This window comes from Ictalurus punctatus, chromosome 16 (genome assembly GCF_001660625.3).
Source record: "Ictalurus punctatus breed USDA103 chromosome 16, Coco_2.0, whole genome shotgun sequence".
In the NCBI taxonomy this organism is placed as follows: Eukaryota; Metazoa; Chordata; class Actinopteri; order Siluriformes; family Ictaluridae; genus Ictalurus; species Ictalurus punctatus.
Window position 1 is genome coordinate 7413521 of NC_030431.2, and position 18980 is coordinate 7432500.

The 18980-nt window shown below is 37.6% G+C and overlaps 1 protein-coding gene across 3 annotated transcripts in view; it reads right to left on the bottom strand.

Annotated features, from left to right (window-relative positions):
• Nucleotides 1-12256: 12256 nt before the first annotated feature.
• Nucleotides 12257-18980, bottom strand: part of scarb1 (scavenger receptor class B, member 1) — a 24222-nt gene continuing 17498 nt past the window's right edge. For 2 of the 3 annotated variants that reach the window (XM_053686978.1, XM_017490032.3), the window contains 2 exons: nt 14607-14670; nt 12257-13612 (listed from right to left, as the gene is read on the bottom strand). In XM_053686978.1, the coding sequence (XP_053542953.1) occupies nt 13554-13612; nt 14607-14670 (123 nt within the window). In that variant the 3' untranslated portion in view covers nt 12257-13553. The remainder of the gene's footprint in view (nt 13613-14606; nt 14671-18980) is intronic. The other variant, XM_053686977.1, reaches the window with a different exon arrangement.

An 18980-nucleotide genomic window follows, 5' to 3' on the forward strand; every position in this document is an offset into this window, starting at 1 on the left:
TGTGGCTATAAGAAAATTGCAAAAGCATTGAAAATGCCAATTTCCACCATCAGGGCAATAATTAAGAAGATCCAGTCAATGTTATGAATCAACCTGCAATTGGACTTGTGTCTATATTGTCTCAACACATTGTGAAGAGGATGGTTTGAGTGGCCAAAAAATCTCCAAGGATCACAGCTGGAGAATTGCAGAAGTTAGTTGCTTCTTCGGGTCAGAAAGTCTCCAAAACTACAATCCGAAGTCACCGACATCACTACAGGTTGTTTGGAAGGGTTTCAAGACAAAAGCCTCTACTATCATCCAAAAACAAAATCAAGCATCTTCAGTTTGCCAGACACTACAGGAACATCAAATGGGATCCGGTTCTATGGTCAGATGAAACCAAAATAGAGCTTTTTGCAAATAAACACAATAGGTGGTTTTGGCACACACAGAGAGGTAGCCATATGGAAAAGTACGTCATTCCCACGATTAAATATGGTGGTGGCTCTTTAATGTTTTGGGGCTGTTTTTCTGACAGAGGACCTGGAAATTTTGTTAGGATACACTGCATCATGGACGCTATCAAATATCAATAGACATTAAATGAAAACCTGACTGCCTCTGCCAGAAAGCTTAAAAAGGGCAGTGGTTGGACAGTGATCCAAAATATAGATCAAAATCAGGACAAAAATGATTTACTGACCACAAAAATCAAGGTCCTGCCATGGCCATCCCAGTCCCCTGACTTGAACCCCACAGAAAACCTGTGGGGTGACCTGAAGAGGAGAATCCACCAGCGTGGACCTTGAAATTTGAAGGATCTAGAGAGATTCTGTATGGAGAAATGGTCTCAGGACCTTTGCCATGTATTCTCCAACCTCATCAGCCATGACAGGAGAAGACTCAGAGCTGTTATCTTGGCAGAGGTAGCACAAAGTATTGACTAAAAGGGTGCCATTAATTGTTGCACACCTATATTTAACAAATATATTTTTTGATAACACTGTGTTTTGTTTGTAATTGTTTGATATCCATGAATTGTTTTAACAAAATATCGAAAGATTAAATAATAAAAATTTTTTTTACGACTTCTTTGTTCATATTTACCAAGGGTACCAATATTAGTGGAGGGCACACACATGCACACACACACACACACACACACACACACACACAAACACACATATATATATATATATATAACAGTGGGGTTGAAGTGCCACTGTCCTTTCAGCGCCCAGTCGACTATTGTGCGAGGAGTGTATATATACAGTATCTCACAAAAGTGACTACACCCCTCACATTTTTGTAAATGTTTGATTATATCTTTTCATGTGACAACACTGAAGAAATGACACTTTGCTACAATGTAAAGTAGTGAGTGTACAGCTTGTATAACAGTGTAAATTTACTGTCCCCTCAAAATAATTTGGACATTTTCACTTAGAGGTGTATTCACTTTTGTTGCCAGTGGTTTAGACATTAATGGCTGTGTGGTGAGTTATTTAGAGGGGACAGTAAATTTACACTGTTATACAGGCTGTACACTCACTACTTTACATTATAGCAAAGTGTCATTTCTTCAGTGTTGTCACATGAAAAGATGTAATCAAAAATTTACAAAAAAGTGAGGGGTGTACTCACTTTTGTGAGATACTATATATATATATATATATATATATATATATATATATATATATATACACACACACACACACACACACACACACACACACACACACACACACTCCTCGCACAATAGTCGACTGGGCGCTGAAAGGATAGTGGCACTTCAACACCACTGTTGTGGATGGTGAGTGAGCACATGGCTAAGGGGTGGGGTGATGTAATAGAGCTAAAACCAAAAAGGGGTGACTGTGGTGGCTCATCACTCTCAAAGAGATCACATGAGAGTATAAAAGGGCCCTGCAACTGCAGCGAGGTGAGCAATTTCTTTGTCTCTACTAACAGCGACTGTCTTTTTATTGCAGAGACCAATGACAGCAACAACAGCCACATTCGCCACCTGTGCCGTGGCAAGAGCTCTCACCCCCGGCACCCACGGGAAAGCCCCAGACCTCTTGACACTGCCACCCTCAGCCCGCTCCACTACACCTGGCATGCAGCGCCCATTGACACACGTCTCCTTAGTGCCCCAACATGGCCCATGACCCTCCAAGCTAGCACTTCTCACACTACCTACACCCACACCGCCATGTTTCCCTCACTTTAATAAATTCACTCTTTTTGTACAAATCCTGTCTCTGCCTTGTCTATATTCTGCTCACAGCTGCAGCAAGTTGCAACAACTGATCAACTTTAATCCTGTACTTATACCAGCACTATATAGTTATTGCACTTGACAGTCAATATAGTCAGTGTTATTACCCTTGAATACAATGGAAATCCAAAACATCTTAATATATTACACTACAGTAAAAAGTGCAATAGGGCATCCCACCATCATTGTCTTTACCGCATCTGCTTCTTTTGCTGCTGTGATGATATTCATAGTCCATTCTGTCAAGATGGAGAACAAGAGAGACAAAAAAGACAGAGATATAAATGACAGTCCTCCATAAACTGGCACATATATAAGTGGTAATTATAACTGCCCTTAAACTAATTTTATCATTGTCTATAATAATAATAATAATAATAATAATAATAATAATAAGAAGAAGAAGAAGAAGAAGAAGAAGAAGAAGTAGAAGAAGAAGAAATAGAATTTATATTTTCTGAAGAAAATGTGAGTGGTGCTTACCCGTGCAAAATTCGACACTGACATGCAGCTGCACATGCCGGTCAGTAGGGGGCACTACATGTTTGTACGCGTTTGTTGAAGCATAATTAATTTGACCTTAATCGGTAGCCTATTATAAGTTTTTAATATAATGGGCTTTATGGTTGCAAGTGACATCACCAACATACCCAGGTTACAAAAAACCTGACCAGGATATTCCTATAGGTTTTAGGATGGAGCCTTCAGTACAATAGAAACATGCAGGAATTTCCAGCACACTAGCTGCACAAGGGGAAAATCCTGCAGGATTTTATAAATCCTGAAGGACCTCCTGCAGAAATTAAGTTCCCAAGCACTTAATCTGTCCTGCAGGACAACATTTTATTTTCTGAAAAAAAAAATTCTGCAGGTTATGTACCTGACAACATTTATTTGCAAAATGGTAGATCTGCATTGAGTGGGAAAACATACTGCTTAAACACTCTTTTAGTAGACATGTACATAGGCATGCTCATTTAAGGATAATAAGATATGTTTTAGTTGTGAATGATTCAATGTTTGAGCGAATTGGTTGAGTAAATGATTCCATGAGTCATTCACAATGCACAAAAAGACGCTCACTTTTCGCATGTAACAACAATTAATGATGTAATTTACAGAAAGGCCCAGTAGATGAATCTTTTTCGAGAAAAAAAAGAAGAAGAAGAAAAAGAAGCAGAAGAAAAAGAAGAAGAAGAAGAAGAAGAAGAAGAAGAAGAAGAAGAAAACTAACAAAAACAACAGGGGTCTTCGCCTCTTCGGGGCTTGACCCCTAATAAATATAGCTGCAAGCAGCAATACCGGGGTCAAGCCAATTACGACCCCATGATCAGCAAAAGCTTTGTGACATGTTTTAGGTTAGAGTTCGATGAACAGTGTATGAGGAGCTATAAAAAGTAAACTTTCAATCTAGTAGTGAAATTGTGGTTAATACTTGATTCGCTAAGTTTCCTTTTGTGTGCCCTTTTCCTCTCTGCTGCACCTGGCCTCTTCCTCTCCATCCTCTGCATTGTTGACTCTGTTCGAACTGTTTGCCAGAGCTGAGACGAATGGTAGTGTTGCAAGTCAAGACTAAGAGATTAATGGTTTATTATTGATTTATTATCGAGTGCCGAATTCAGAAAAGATAATTTGAATACATTCGGCACCAATAATATAGAACAATAATGATTAAATACATAAATGAATTGGTTAATTAAAAAATGAAATAAAAAAAAACAGCAGGGCAGCAGGCCATATCAGTCGTCATGCCAACGGGAATTGTCCCAGTGCTACCAATGGCCAGTCTGGGCATGGTGACACTGGATAGTGTGATTATAAATCATTTCTCTTCTATAACTGTGTCCTCCTGGTCCGGGGTCAGTTCTCCCAGAGGCCAGGGTTAGGCTTAGGGTTAGGGCTTTTGCCACGGTCACCAGGTTTGTCCCGGGGAGAGGTGGAGGTTCCCGGGCCAGGGTCTGTTCTCCCAGAGGCCATGGTCAGTGCCATGGCCACCAAGCAGTTCCAAGCATATTAAAAGGAACTTGAGTATAAACATCATTACACTCTAAAAAACACTGGGTTAAAAACAGTTTGGGCTAAACTAACCCATCAAGTTGGGTTATTAATTTTAACCCAGCAAATGGGTTGTTTTTCAACCCAAAGGTTTAATTTTAACAAAAATGCTGGGTTAATTTTATTTCATAAATGGGTTAATATTTTCCGGGTTATTTGTACCCTTTGAGAATGTCAAACATACCACATTATAAACAAATATGTCAACATGGTATCTCATTTATTTATACACAAGAAGGTGTTCAGAAATGTATTGCTAGAGCTTCTAAAGTGGTGTTTATATATAGACTTTGAAGTAAATGACTCAAATAAGTCACATATTTAAGACGAAAATGTCAGATTTTGATCAAAAGGAGATGTTTAAAACATCCAGAAAACTGAGTAACCAACTTACTATCCAGTGGGCATTACAACCAAGTTAGCCAAAGCTAACAAAGATAGCATTGCATTTAGTGTCATGTAAACTGGACTGTTATTGCACATTTAGCTTTTTCCAGTGTAGTGATGGTTTTATGAATAAATATATTGATACGAACCTTCACTCAATCATGTGTTAATTTTTAAAACACCTGCGTGTTTAGTTAAGGACAACACATTTTGTGTTGCTTTTAACACAATCAGTGTATTAGTACACAATTCCACACAAAGATGTGTTAAAAAATAACACAAAAATAACACAGATGTGTTGTTTATACTTTTCTCCTTACAATCATCCTAAAATGCAATTTGTTTGTATGCTAAAATTCTACTAAAATGCTCACAAAATAAACAGACAATTGCAGGAAATTCAGGTGACATTTATTAAAATCATTTAAACATTTGACAGATTGTAAGAATTGGTGTTGGTTTTGCTTCTTACAAATCTCCCTGCCATCTGGGAAGAAAAGAGTCCCACTCCCTTCCATTTGAAAAGCTGTAAAAGAGCAAAAAATGTTGGTTAGACGTTAGCCAGAAAATATGGACAAATACCTTTGGGCTTTAAATGAGAAATTGCATTACAGAATCTTAAATTGTGTGAGATGTAACTTCCACTCTCCTAATGAACAAAATGGTGCTGTAGACTCACCAGGAAAATCTAGCTAACTTGTGAATATTTATTTTCCAGCCTTTAACACCTCACAGACATTTTTTTTGCATAACCTAATTAGGTCAACCAACATTATAGAGATAGTGGAAAGCATTACAACCTACTGTAACCCCCAGTCTCTCTTTTTGTCAAGTTAACTTTGTGAAGAATTTTTTGCTTTGACATTACTGAGCTAGCTAATTCCATTTGCCTCTGACATTCTGTACTTGTTAACCAATACTAACATTTGCTGAATACATGAAGAAACGTGGCCCTAAGCCATCCTTCTAATGCTAATTACTACAGCTTGCCTTGCCCAAAAGACTTGCATCATTATGAACAGCTGTAATGCAAGGTTATTGTTAACTTTCAAAAAGGGAATGGGAATGTCTAACATTACCACAAGCTGTATGCTAAAGTAATGTTATTATCTCAGGTGCGTCTAGGTTAGCATCACTCATCCCTACTGGTGAAAGCAATGGTGACAGCATCCACCTAGCTAACCCAAACTCAGAGCCTCAGATAAGATGCAGATCCAGAGAATTATAAAGTAACCTCAGTTCATATTTCACAGCCAACATAAACACACGACACTAGTCGTGTAACGCCAACACTGAGGAAGTAGTACATGGTATTCACTTTTGAAACCGTCGCGATAGGTAAAGTTAATCATCACTTGCTGAGTTACTGTTTTCCAATGAATACATTTTCGAGAGCTCCCTGCCTAAATATCACAAACTCGGCCAGGCATTTTCAGCAGCATTAACGCTAAATAGTGATGAACACTAGCATACCTGTGGTCATTTGGTTTCCTTGCATCAGGACTCCCGACTCCGCGGTGACAATCAAAAGGTCAAAGCAGCGAACGTTCACTTTGAGGCATATTAAGATTTGGATGATGATGTTTGCAGCGCAGTCTGCAACGTGTTTGGAAAATAATTTAACACATGTTGTGTTGGTCACTGGTGTGATTTTTTTTTTTTTTAACACATTTATTGGATAATTTAACACATTCTGAGTGTATTTATAAACACATCCTTTCTGAGTGTGTTTCTCCAAATAAATCTAACAGTCTGTCTGTGTGAAAACTGCTACCTACACTTGAGGTGAATTCAACAGCCGAGCTCAGTTGATTTGACTCAAGGATCTGGGCTGATGTGTCGGGGTGGGGGAGAAGTGTTGATTAAACTGTCAGTGAAAATGACCCAGCCACTAACCCAGCAGTTGGGTTACACAAAACTACCCAAATAAGACTGAGAAAATAACCTAACTAAATGACCCAAAAGGCTCAACCCAGCATTTGGGTAGAAAAAATAACCCAGCATTGTGTGGGAGTGTGGAGCAGAATGTGTTAATGGTAAGATATATCTTTGATTGTTTATAATTCCTGGCAGTATTTGATCCTCATACTATTTTTTTTCCATTTATAGCCTGCATTTTACCTAGCGGTGGATGCCTCTTTTGACTACACATTTGTGAGTACTTGTGCAGTGCAAAATAATGTTGACAAATTGTGACATTATAATGAAGATAAAGGGAATTATCTTTTCTGTTATTCACAGCTGAACATGAAAGGGCAAAACTGCTGTAGGCCCTGCTTGGGCTAACCCACATGTGTGATTAGTATGGGTTATCCTTGTCCACACTGCTCCACAGTAAACCCACACCTACCTATTGTGAGCCCGCACGGACATGTTTGCTAAGACGCTGCTTATGCTGCTGCTTATTGGGAAGACATTATCATCTAGTAATGATTGGCAGCGGCACATACAGCATTTGAGGGCTGTCCTGAGATAGCTGAGGCAGGCGGGACTCACAGTGAACCCAAAGAACCTAGGAGAAGTGTTACATGGAGGTTGTGTAGGCAAAAAGGAATTTAAGTGGGAAATCTCATGGCAAATCTGCTTCTATAATGTATAGAAGATATAAAGACAGGCTCAGAAATAACTGCGTTGTGACCATGCCGAGCAGCATGTGGACATACAGCCTCACCAGATCAATGTGAGGAAAAGCCAATGAATATGTAATTAAAACAGGGCCCCCACTGTCATATAACCCCCCACCAACCCCCACCCCCCACCCCCAAAGGATGTCTTGCCTTACATAGCAAATAATCAGTACAGCTTATTCAGACAATGAAATATAAATGAATTAAAGAATATGGTCCCTTTAAAATAATAAAACCAAGAACAAGTACAATAAACAAAGTAGAGATTTTTCTATAGAAAAGAGCACTCACATGCAGGCATTCCTATGAGGCAATATTACATGTGTATCCACAATATCATCAGATCACCGTCCTTCATGCTGAATGAACAGCAGCTCTTGGAGAAGTCAATAACCAGCACTGACAGTATTATTGATTACCCTGCAAACCACTAGGAAATGCACACAGCTTCACACCCTATCTTCATATCTCTCACTATCTGTCAAATTTAATTGATATAAAGCATGTACTTCAGGATGCCATTTTCAAATTCAAACTATGCATGAATTAAATTTACATTAAGGACAGTACCTTAATTACACCATTACATCTTACTGAATTGCACACAGTGTAACTGAAGCCTCTGAATCTCCTCTGATCAGAGATGCCTCATCTACCCCAAGAGATTTAAGTAGTAACACCCTTTTTGAATATTCAGTGATGAACAAGTGCTATTTTACTAAGCAGCTGATATTTTCAAAAATGTGTTGTAACAATTTAAACTTTGCACAAAGATAAACTATTTATATTATTCTCATTCAGAATTTATAAGAACATCCTTATTATAGAACATCCCTAACAAACTGGGATATGCAAAGAAAATAATTCCACTGTACAGTAATGCATGTATGACAAAAAAGGTTTCTTTTTCTATTTCATTTAACTCTTACAGTGTTTACTCATTTTCAGCTGGACTTACATGAACATTGTAGAGGTTCACAATTCACAACTATAAGTGTGAACTCATCTCTTGTTTTTCTATAAATACATGATTGGGAGATTTTGTTTCATTTTGAATAGTTCCTGAATAATCATTCCCTATGTTACAATATAACAAAATATTTTGTAGCTCTACTATAAGTTTTTGTGATTGAGCTGAGCTAGCTCAATCACTCAAAGTGACCAACCAAATTATAAATAATAAAATCTATTTGAATGTACAGGAGAATTCAATAAACAATATATCATATTTATATTTTATAAGAGAAAGCCTTACCTTAAAAACCAAGAAGCATTAACTCACAGATGGAAGAGAGCTGACATGTGACAGATAAGAAGTGCAACAAGCACTGATATCTATAAGAGGAAAATAAGATTATGAACAATGCACTACTGTAAAGCCTGGTAAACCATGAATACTCGTCACTCTCTTAATTCAGCCCTAGCAGTGTGTGAATGGTCAAATGCCTGCGGTCTTGATTACAAAAGATGATTGGGGCAGATAGTCTATATGAGTCACAGCAAGTGGCATGCACACTGCACTGCCTTGGTGCAGTGATGCTTTTATACTTGCTTTTGTACCCTTGCAATCGTTAGGACAGTTTACTGAAAATATTGTGAAAAGGAATTATAATGAAAATGTCAATGTATTATTCAAATAGTAATAAAATATTGTAAATGTAATGCACTTCTGATCATAGGTACAAATTGGTGTGAGAATGCAGGGGTCCCTAACTCTGATTTTGTCCCCACCATTTAAAAAATTAATAGTCTGTTGAAACTATTGTATATAATAGCTCGTGGCAGTAGATGTCCATGAGATTTCTACAAATTTACATCTTTATTCTGGTGGTGTAATTTCTCTCTCTCTCTCACTCAAATTGATCAGTTCATCTAATCATTTGGTGTAGATATGTTGGATTAGAGCTGGATTAGGATACAGAATCCATTTCCACTGTAGAAAATGGGATGACAATGGTGATAGGATGATTCCAGACTTTAGCCCTTTAACACTTGTAGTGGGATGCCGAGGGATGAGATGGAAAATACCAAGAATTATATATATATATATATATATATATATATATATATATATATATATATATATATATATATATATATATATATATATATATACATACACACACATACACACTCACACACACACACACACACACACACACACACACACACACACGCAAGCAAACCCTTAATGTTTTGGAAATAAATTTGTTATTTGAATTTCAGTTTCAATTTTTAAAATTTGTTCAAAATATCATGATGCATATCGGTTCGTGAACCCTGTATCGTGATCCGTATTGAATCGTTACACCGCTAATACAGTGGGAGAAATAAGTATCGGACACGTCAACATTTTTTACTGTGGTGCCTTGGCGGTTACTGATCGGAAGGCTGGGGGTTCAAGCCCCAGCACTGCCAAGCTTCCGCTGTTGGGCCCTTGAGCAAGGTCCGTAATCCTCTCTGCTCCAGGGGTGCTGTATCATGGCTGACCTTGTGCTCTGACCCCAGCTTCCTAACATGCTGGGATATGCGAAGAAAATAATTTTGCATATGAATATGTGACCAATAAAGACTCATTATCATTATCATTAAATATATTTCCACTTTATTACACATAACTTTATTTATGGACTTTAATGTTGTGAATTCTTTATATTTCCGGATTTCTTGAGTTAATACTGATGTCTGGTGAAAATTTCATGTGAATAGCCTCATTGGAAATATATTTTCTGAAAAAAATGTTGACACGTCCAATACTTATTTGCCCCACTATATATATATATATATATATATATATATATATATATATATATATATATATATATATATATATATATAAAATCAGTTGCCATCAAAATTATTCAACCTCATTGCAAATCAGGTTTATTGTCAAAATTTACAGACTTTCAACTGTTTGCAATGAACAAATCAAACAAAAGCAATTTAAATTGTTCAACACAACAAATTTTTCAAGTGGTTTCCCCAAATTCAACTGAAAAAGCAAATTATAATGATTTCTCCAGTTTCCAAATTATTTAACCCCTTCATGGCAAGCATCTTTAGAACTTAGTCCCCCACTGTGTGTGTGTGTGTGTGTGTGTGTGTGTGTGTGTGTTTGTGTATATATATATATATATATATATATATGTTCAGTATATCGCAAAAGTGAGTACACCCCTCACATTTTTGTAAATATTTGATTACTTAGGGGTGTACTCACTTTTGTTGCCAGCGGTTTAGACATTAATGGATGTGTGTTGAGTTATTTTGAGGGGACAGCAAATGTACACTGTTATACAAGCTGTACACTCACTACTTTACATTGTAGCAAAGTGTCATTTCTTCAGTGTTGTCACATTAAAAGATATAATCAAATATTTAAAAAAATGTGAGGGATGTACTCACTTTTGTGAGATACTGTGTATATATATATATATATATATATATATACACACACACACACACACACACACACACATAAATATATATATATATATATATATATATATATATATATATAAATATATATATGGAAATTTTTCCACCTGATGCCGGAATATATACAGGTTGACATTATACATTTACTGTAATACAACACAAGTAGTTACACAGATTATTTTAAAAAATAATGAAGGTATAAATTTAATTCTACCAAAAAAAATCGTGCCAGATCCGGTGCCCTGTGTGCATTATTGACGGGCCGAGTCTGGCGTGACTGTGGCAGTGTCGGCCAGTTACCGACTGCCGCATCTGGCCTGATTGATTTGGGCCAGAATCAGGCAGTGAGTCCACAGGCATCCGTGTCAAGCATGGCAGATGTAAGTGGGCTGAGTGGAAAGTCTCCGGGAGGTGAGAATCTAACGGGAACTGGCCCGAATGTATTTTGCTAACTGGGGTAGGAAAATATTGCATGCCAAATGCCAACTGACCCCCTTAATAGTGGCCCAAATTCTAATCACAAGCAACACTATTTGGTGGACATACAGAGTATCTGGGTATTTAGAGAGAGCTGGCCAAATATTTAGGGAATGTGTAGGCAGATCTCCTGCACAATTGTTGTGTGTAGTTTCATTGCCAGATAAACATCTCTAATTCTCTTGTTTGTGTTTAATGTGATGTTTTTATATATATTTTTTTTATCACAGCTTGTTATCTTTTGAATTGGATTAAGAATTATTATTGGAATTACCTGGTAAATAAATTGTTATGTTTGAATTTATTCTGACGTACCCTGAAATTATTGGCTCTAGTAGATTACATGAAGTCCATGTTACCGCAAATCTGCGACCAGGTTAGTACACTCTAAAATCCAGGTTTAGGTGGAGCATTGGGGCATGCCGACTGAAATCTTAGAGTCCAGGCTAACAGCTTGGCTTTAGTTAAGTATACTTAGACTGTAAAGGCTAAAAGGAATTTCCATTTAGAACAACATAGTGTTGATTGACCAATACGGTCAAATAGGGTGAGCCTTAACCTCTGATTATTGTAATATTGTTCTAGTTAAGTGTACATGGCAAACCATGTCATGATTATACAAAGTTGCTATTATAGAAAAGTAAAATTAGTCGACTTTTTCTGATAATAGTGGTCATGACCTCTGTCTAGAGATAATGTTATTCTAATTAAGTGTGTACAGATCTATGGGAACTAAAGAAAGTACTTTTTTTTTTTTAGAAAAAGGGCAAGCCTGGGTGGCCATATGAATAATATTAGTCAAATACCTTTGTTTAATGACCAAGACTGGCGGTTTTGTGACCATGTGATCCGCATACATGGCCAGCACGAGACTTTAAGCGACATAGAATCCAAACAAACGAGCATAATCTAAGTAAAGGGTTAAATAGGATAATCAAATGTCAACATAAATTTAATGATAGAGATTGGAATTTTAATATCTCTTAGAATCATTCATAATTGGAGTCAGTTAAAGTAAAAAGAGGATCATGTTTAATGTTGACATATTATTAATTCAAATGTTAATATATTACAAAGGAAAGACAGCAACACGTAAGAAGCCTTCTGCCACACCGTTAGATACCACTGTTGGACCAGAGGGTGGTTTTCCCTGCACAAGCACTGTGTAACACATTCATGCTCCAAAATCATGCGCATGTGTTCAGTTGAGTTGAGATCTGGTGACTGTGAGTACCATAGCATATGATTTACATCATCAGTATAAATCGTGTCCTATGCATAGAGACATTGTCATCCAGGAACAGACCACTTCCATCAGCAGAGAAATGTTTCATCATAAGATAATTAGGAGGTTAGTCAGAACTTTAAATTGATTTACAGTGAACCTTCTCTAAGTACCAGTCACATGTCTTTCCTGTTACCCATCTGTGGCTATTAAATGACTTCAAATACAGTGATAACTGCAAAAACTATATATAGGCTATGCCACATTCAGATGCCTATTAGGCTTTAAAGTATGTTGAACTAAATTGCAATTTTGAGATGGTATTGTATTTAACTGTCCTGAGATAGATGATCATTTGTGATAATCCTGACCATAACTAATCCCTTAAAAATTCTTGTCCAATTTACATATGACACATCGAAATCAGAAAAAATCCAACATGGGTTTGAAATTTGTAAATTTATAGTAACCACAAAATATAAGAAGCACAAAATATTTCAAGATAATTAACAACAGACATTGTAGTTTTTGTGGCAAATAAGATTTCTAGTTCCTTACTGTTTGAGAAACATTTTAATAAACATCTTTTAATATAGGAAACTCATTTGTGCATTTAGTAAATATGAACAGAGCTTTGTAAATCCACTTCAAACTGAAATGTTAAGCGATACATAGCTTTTGAAGTGTTAGAAGAATCTATAAAATGTATTTTTTTAAAACTGCAAAAATGTCAGACCTGGATAACCAAACTGACAAAATGGCATAGCTGCATTCTACCCAGTTTAAATCTCACAGAGAGATAATCCCAGAATAAAGAAGACTGCCTTCTACCAAATAAACAGCTCTTATACATCCAAACACCAGACTTAGAATACCATGGAAATTTAAGAAACACAAAAAGTTAGAAACAAATTAGAATTATTATTAGTCCAAGGTTAAGTTGTTCATTTACCAGGTCACCCAAATATAAACACTACCATCAGTTTCAAGTGATTCTTAGAATTAGGATTTAAAGAATGTCAGTGCTTTGAAAGCAGAGGAAGCACTGTAATACTTGATGTTCTGTACCAATGGAGTTTTTTCATTGTCCAAATATCTTGGGTTCACATCTGCACAGGCCTGAAAAATCCTCATTTTGATCTGTGAACATAGAAATAAAGTGATGGGATTAAACTACACTAACACAGGATACTAAGACAGGCAGCTTGCTAAAATTGGTCTTGCACTCTTTATGTTTTTCTAAATAATGTCATTTTAGATGTTTTGCAGTTTGGTGAGTTTGCTGATTTTTTCATAGACAGAACATAATCAAGTGTTTATCATCACAAAACAGTTGTTCATGAAAGATGCACAATTGCACAAGCTAGCTGACAATCATTACAGTCAGTTACTCCTGGCTATATCTGGAGTGCCTAAAATGGTGCCTCACAAATGTACACTAGTTATTGTACTTCGTAAGTACAGCACAGGTGTCATGCTCAAGTGCTGCAGGCCAAACACAGCTTGTTGCCTTGTTTCATTCTGCTCATGTAAACTTGTAAAAAAAACACCATACATATATATATACATATATATATATATATATATATATATATATATATATATATATATATATATATATATATATATATATATACACACACACACACACATATATATATATATATATATATATATATATATATATATATATATATATATATATATATATATATATATATATATATGTATGTATGTATGTATGTATGTATATATATATATATATATATATATATATATATATATATATATATTTTAAAAATTATAATGACAGTTGTAATACTAACTACAATTCACACCAACCCTACAGTGTTGCAACTACCTTAACCCTAAGGTAGCTGAAACTCTGCAGTTTGAGCACATATTAATTAACTTTAACTCCAATGCACTATGATAGACAGATGGCCATGTCTGGACTGTCCAGATACTTCATCAATATTGTCGAGTTCTATTGTAAACTTCTGTAAGTCACATCAGTATGAGAAATGAGAAATAATGAAGAAATAATGAGAAATCTTTGTTGTGCACTTTTAGGGATTTTCAACAGCTAGAGAAGAAGAAGAGAGAGAGAGAGTTTAAAGAGGTGAAAACCCACCTGTCTCTTTTACGATATACTTTTCGTTGTGAGTTGGGTCATGATTTGTGTGTTTATTGGTTCCCTAAAAGAATAAACAGACTTCATTTAGAGAATTCAAAAGAATTTTTGGCTAAATGAGTTGGGAAATAACACATAACAGTGTTACATATTCAGAATAGTTAAAATAAATAAATAAATAAATATATTGTTCTGTATATCTGTATTAATATGACCTATAACATCATCAGTTTTTCATACAAGTAGACAAAGAGAACCCACTTAAACAAAAGAGATAAAAATATTATTCTTGGTTACTTATTTATTGAAGAAAATTATCAAATATTACATATCTGTGAATGGCAAAAGTATGTGAACGTCTAGGATTAACAGTTAATTTGAAGGTGAAATATCAGGTGGGTCATTCCATCTGAAGTGGTCCAATGCAGGTGTCATATCACAGCAAACCAGCGACTCCATTTCCCAGAATGCACCAACAACTACAAACATGGCTGAAGAGGACTACACTTCCCAATGTAACACACAGACACATCACCTTCTCATAAGGACTAATCATACACACCTGTTCCTGATCACAAACAACATCACACCACACTATAATAGAGACTGTTCAGGCACTAGGTTTTTGTGTATGTAAGTATATGCTCAGTTGCCTTGTCTCTGTCATTACTAAGCCTTAGATTGTGTCTATTTATTCTGGTGTTTTGACTTTGCTTATGTTTATGACTTCGTCTCTTTGCCCTGCCCTGTTTGTGCTGTTTGCCTGATCGCCTGACCTCTGCGTGTTCATGATTATTTTCTTCTGCATTATCCTTTAGACTTGTTGTTGTTTCATTAAAGTGCCATACCTGCACTTGCTTCTGTCCTGTGCCTACATTACGTGACAGCAGGTTGTGTGACCGTTTTTTAAATTATACTTGGTTTAACTATGACGGCCATCTTTGTGTCATGGCACAAAACAAATTTTGGTTCTACAGCTGTTTACCGAAACCTCAATCTCCTTGGAACAAAAACAGCTATTAGAGCACATAAGGTACATGCACATATATAAACATGTTGCACATTCTCCTTAGACTTAGAACTTAAGTCCAAATGTAATGCTCAAGATTGCTCACACTTCCACTTTTAGGGTCAATTTATAATGGGAAGGGTTTAAGTGTCATTCTTCTATTTTTAAGGGGATACCTAGGTAACTATAGTGTGCATGCAGAACACTTCAGGCTTCAGACTCCCTTTTTATGGAGGTGAGAGAGTGCAATAATAATTTTTATTATTAATAATTTAAAAAAATTCCCTCACTTTCTGGTTTGAATGTCTCTGGTCGGGGACCAGATACGGACCTGAAATTGTCACAGAAATAAGTACCCTATAGTAGTTTTCTGCTTTGAAAACTGTGAGTTTGAGATTGGAGGTAACATCTGCAGGACAGTGGACTTCGAGGACCAGATTTGAAGAACCACCTAGATCCATCATGTTGGTACAGTTGGTATGCATGAATAGATTTTATCCAAATATGTAAATATAGTATTCAGTTGGGTGTTTTTTCTCCTATGATAAAAGCAGTAAGTGACTTCTGACCTGTAGTTAATTACTGCCTCTATCACAAACTAAAATTTGTTGTCATGATGCAAAGAACATTTTGGTTTAAATAAGAAGCATTTGTAAAAAAGAAAGCACTGCATTCCAGCATAGGAACCTTATCCTAGCCGTGAAATATGATGGTGGTAGTATTGTTGTTTGGGCCTGTTTTGATGCATCTAGGCCAGGGTGGCTTGCCATCATTGATGGAACAATGAATTCTGAATTATACCAACGAATTCTAAAGGAAAATGTCAGGACATCTGTGTGTGAACTGAATCTCAAGAGAAAGTGGGTCATGCAGCAAGACAACGACTCTAAGCACACAAGTCGTTCTACCAAAGAATAGTTAAAGAAGAGTAAAGTTTTAGAATGGTTTTAGAAAAGCCCATGTCCTGCTATTAATCCAATAGAAATGTTGTGGTAGGACCTGAAGAAAGCAGTTCTTGTGAGGAAACCTACCAACATCCCAGATTTGAAGCTTTTTTGTACTGAGGAATGGGCTAAAAGTCCTTTCGATGTGCAGGACTGATCAACAGTTACCGTAAATGTTTAGTTGTAGTTATTGCTGCAAAAGGGGGTCACACCAGATACTGAAAGCAAAGGTTCACATATTTTCGCCATATGTGTATATATGTGTATATATATATTTACACATACAGATAATATTGGACAATTTTCCTCAATAAATAAATGACCAAGTATGCTATTTTTGTCTTTTTTTGTTTAATTGGGCTCTCTTTATGTACTATTAGGACTTGTGTGAAAATCTAATGATGTTTTAGGTCATATTTATGCACAAATGTAGAATATTCTAAAGGTTTTGCAAACTTTCAAACACTGCTGTATCTTCATTTAGCTCATATTATTAAAAGATATTGTGGTAAAATTTAATGCCTTAATGTAACCCGTCTCAAAATACTGTAAAACTAAAGCCTTCAAGACCTTATCTTGGTTATAACTTTATAACCAATTCAAAGTATACCATAAGACCATCACCACTATTCTGCTCTATTCTCCATAAATGGAAGGTGTTACGGTACCGCCGGCAGATGGCGCTGTGGCGACAACGTACACGAGCAGCTCGAGAATGTGCACGTGATTGAAGTGCGCATGGACGCTAAAGCTGGGTTAAGTGTCAGCAGCTGTCAGCAATCAAGAGACTGTTTACTTAAACCCCTCGTGGTGCTGCGCACATCACGTGGCATTAAAGTGTTAAAGCATTAAAGTGTTGAAGTAAAGCAACGTAACGTCAAACCAAGTAAAGTAACGAGGAGATGGACTAACAGAGAAGACGACAGAATGTATAATGGTGCCAGGTTGTGATGTTGCCATGCTCTGTCTGTCTTCCTGTTACTTAGTTTAAACCCTGTCATAGTTGAGTGTTTGCATCCTGTCGTAGTCAAGAAAGTTAAGCCCTGTCATAGATAAGAATGTTGATGCCATGCCCTAGATAAGAGTGCTTATGGCACGCTATAGTTAAATGAGATGTTCCTGCTCTTGTTAAATGAGATGTTCCTGCTCTTGTTAAATGAGATGTTCCTGCTCTTGTTAAATGAGATGTTCCTGCTCTTGTTAAATGAGATGTTCCTGCTCTTGTTAAATGAGATGTTCCTGCTCTAGTTAAATGAGATGTTCCTGCTCTAGTTAGATGTGTTCCTGCAATTGTTAGAGGATTGTTTCCTGTCTTGTTTATAGTTAAAGGAGAACTGTTTGAGTTAAGTTTCACGCTCTTTGCTTGAGTTAGAGTTTTATGTTTAGATCTGGTTTCCTGCCTCCTCGTGTGTTTATTTAAGTGGCTCAATAAAGACTGCTCTCCTGCGCTTACTTCCTGTTTCCAAGTCCTGTTTCGAGCTCCCGTCTGAGGTCAACTTGGCGGCCTCAGAGCTCCAGCCCGAGACCTACGGGGAGGTCTCAGCTCTGGATCTCCAGCCCGAGGTTAACCTGGCGACCTCTGGGTCCCCGTCTGAGGTCAACTTCGTGGCCTCAGAGCTCCAGCCCGAGACCTATAGGGAGGGCTCAGCTCTGGAGCTCCAGCCCGAGGTTAACCTGGCGACCTCTGGGTGCCCGTCTGAGGTCAACTTGGCGGCCTCAGAGCTCCAGCCTGAGACCTGTGGGAAGGTCTCAGCTCCGGAGCCCCAGCCCAGGGTTAACCTGGCGACCTCGAGCTCCAGCCAGAGAATCGCGGAGAGGTCTCTGCCGCTGAGGAAGATGTCCCGCTGCCCTGTCCTGCTGGGAAAGCTGTCCCGCTGCCCTGTCCTGCTGGGGAAGCTGTCCCGCTGCCCTGTCCTGCCGAGGAAGCTGTCCTTCTGTCCTGCCCTGCCGAATAAGCTGTCCTGCTGTCCTGTCCTGCAGAGGATGTCCCTCTGCCTTCCTGCACCACTGAGTACGCCGCTCTGTTTGACTGCTCCGGTGAGTATGGCATTCCGTTTGCCTGCCCCACTTAGTACAGTGCTCTGTTTGCCTGCGCCGATGAGGACGTCACTTTGTTTCCTTGCTCCACAGAGGACGTCGCCCAGTATTCCAGTCCCACTGAGGACATTGCCCCGAGCTTCAGTCCCACTGGGGGTGATGCTCCGCCTATCTGTTGCCCGGTGGACGCCGCCTTGTTTTCCAATGCATCAAGAGACAGATTAAACAGGGGCCCAGAACCCCATTGGAGGGGGGTTCTGTTACGGTACCGCCGGCAGAGGGCACTGTGGCAACAATGTGCATGAGCAGCTCGAGAACGTGCACATGATTGCACTGCGCATGGACACTAAAGCTGGGTTAAGTGTCGGCAGCTGTCGGCAATCA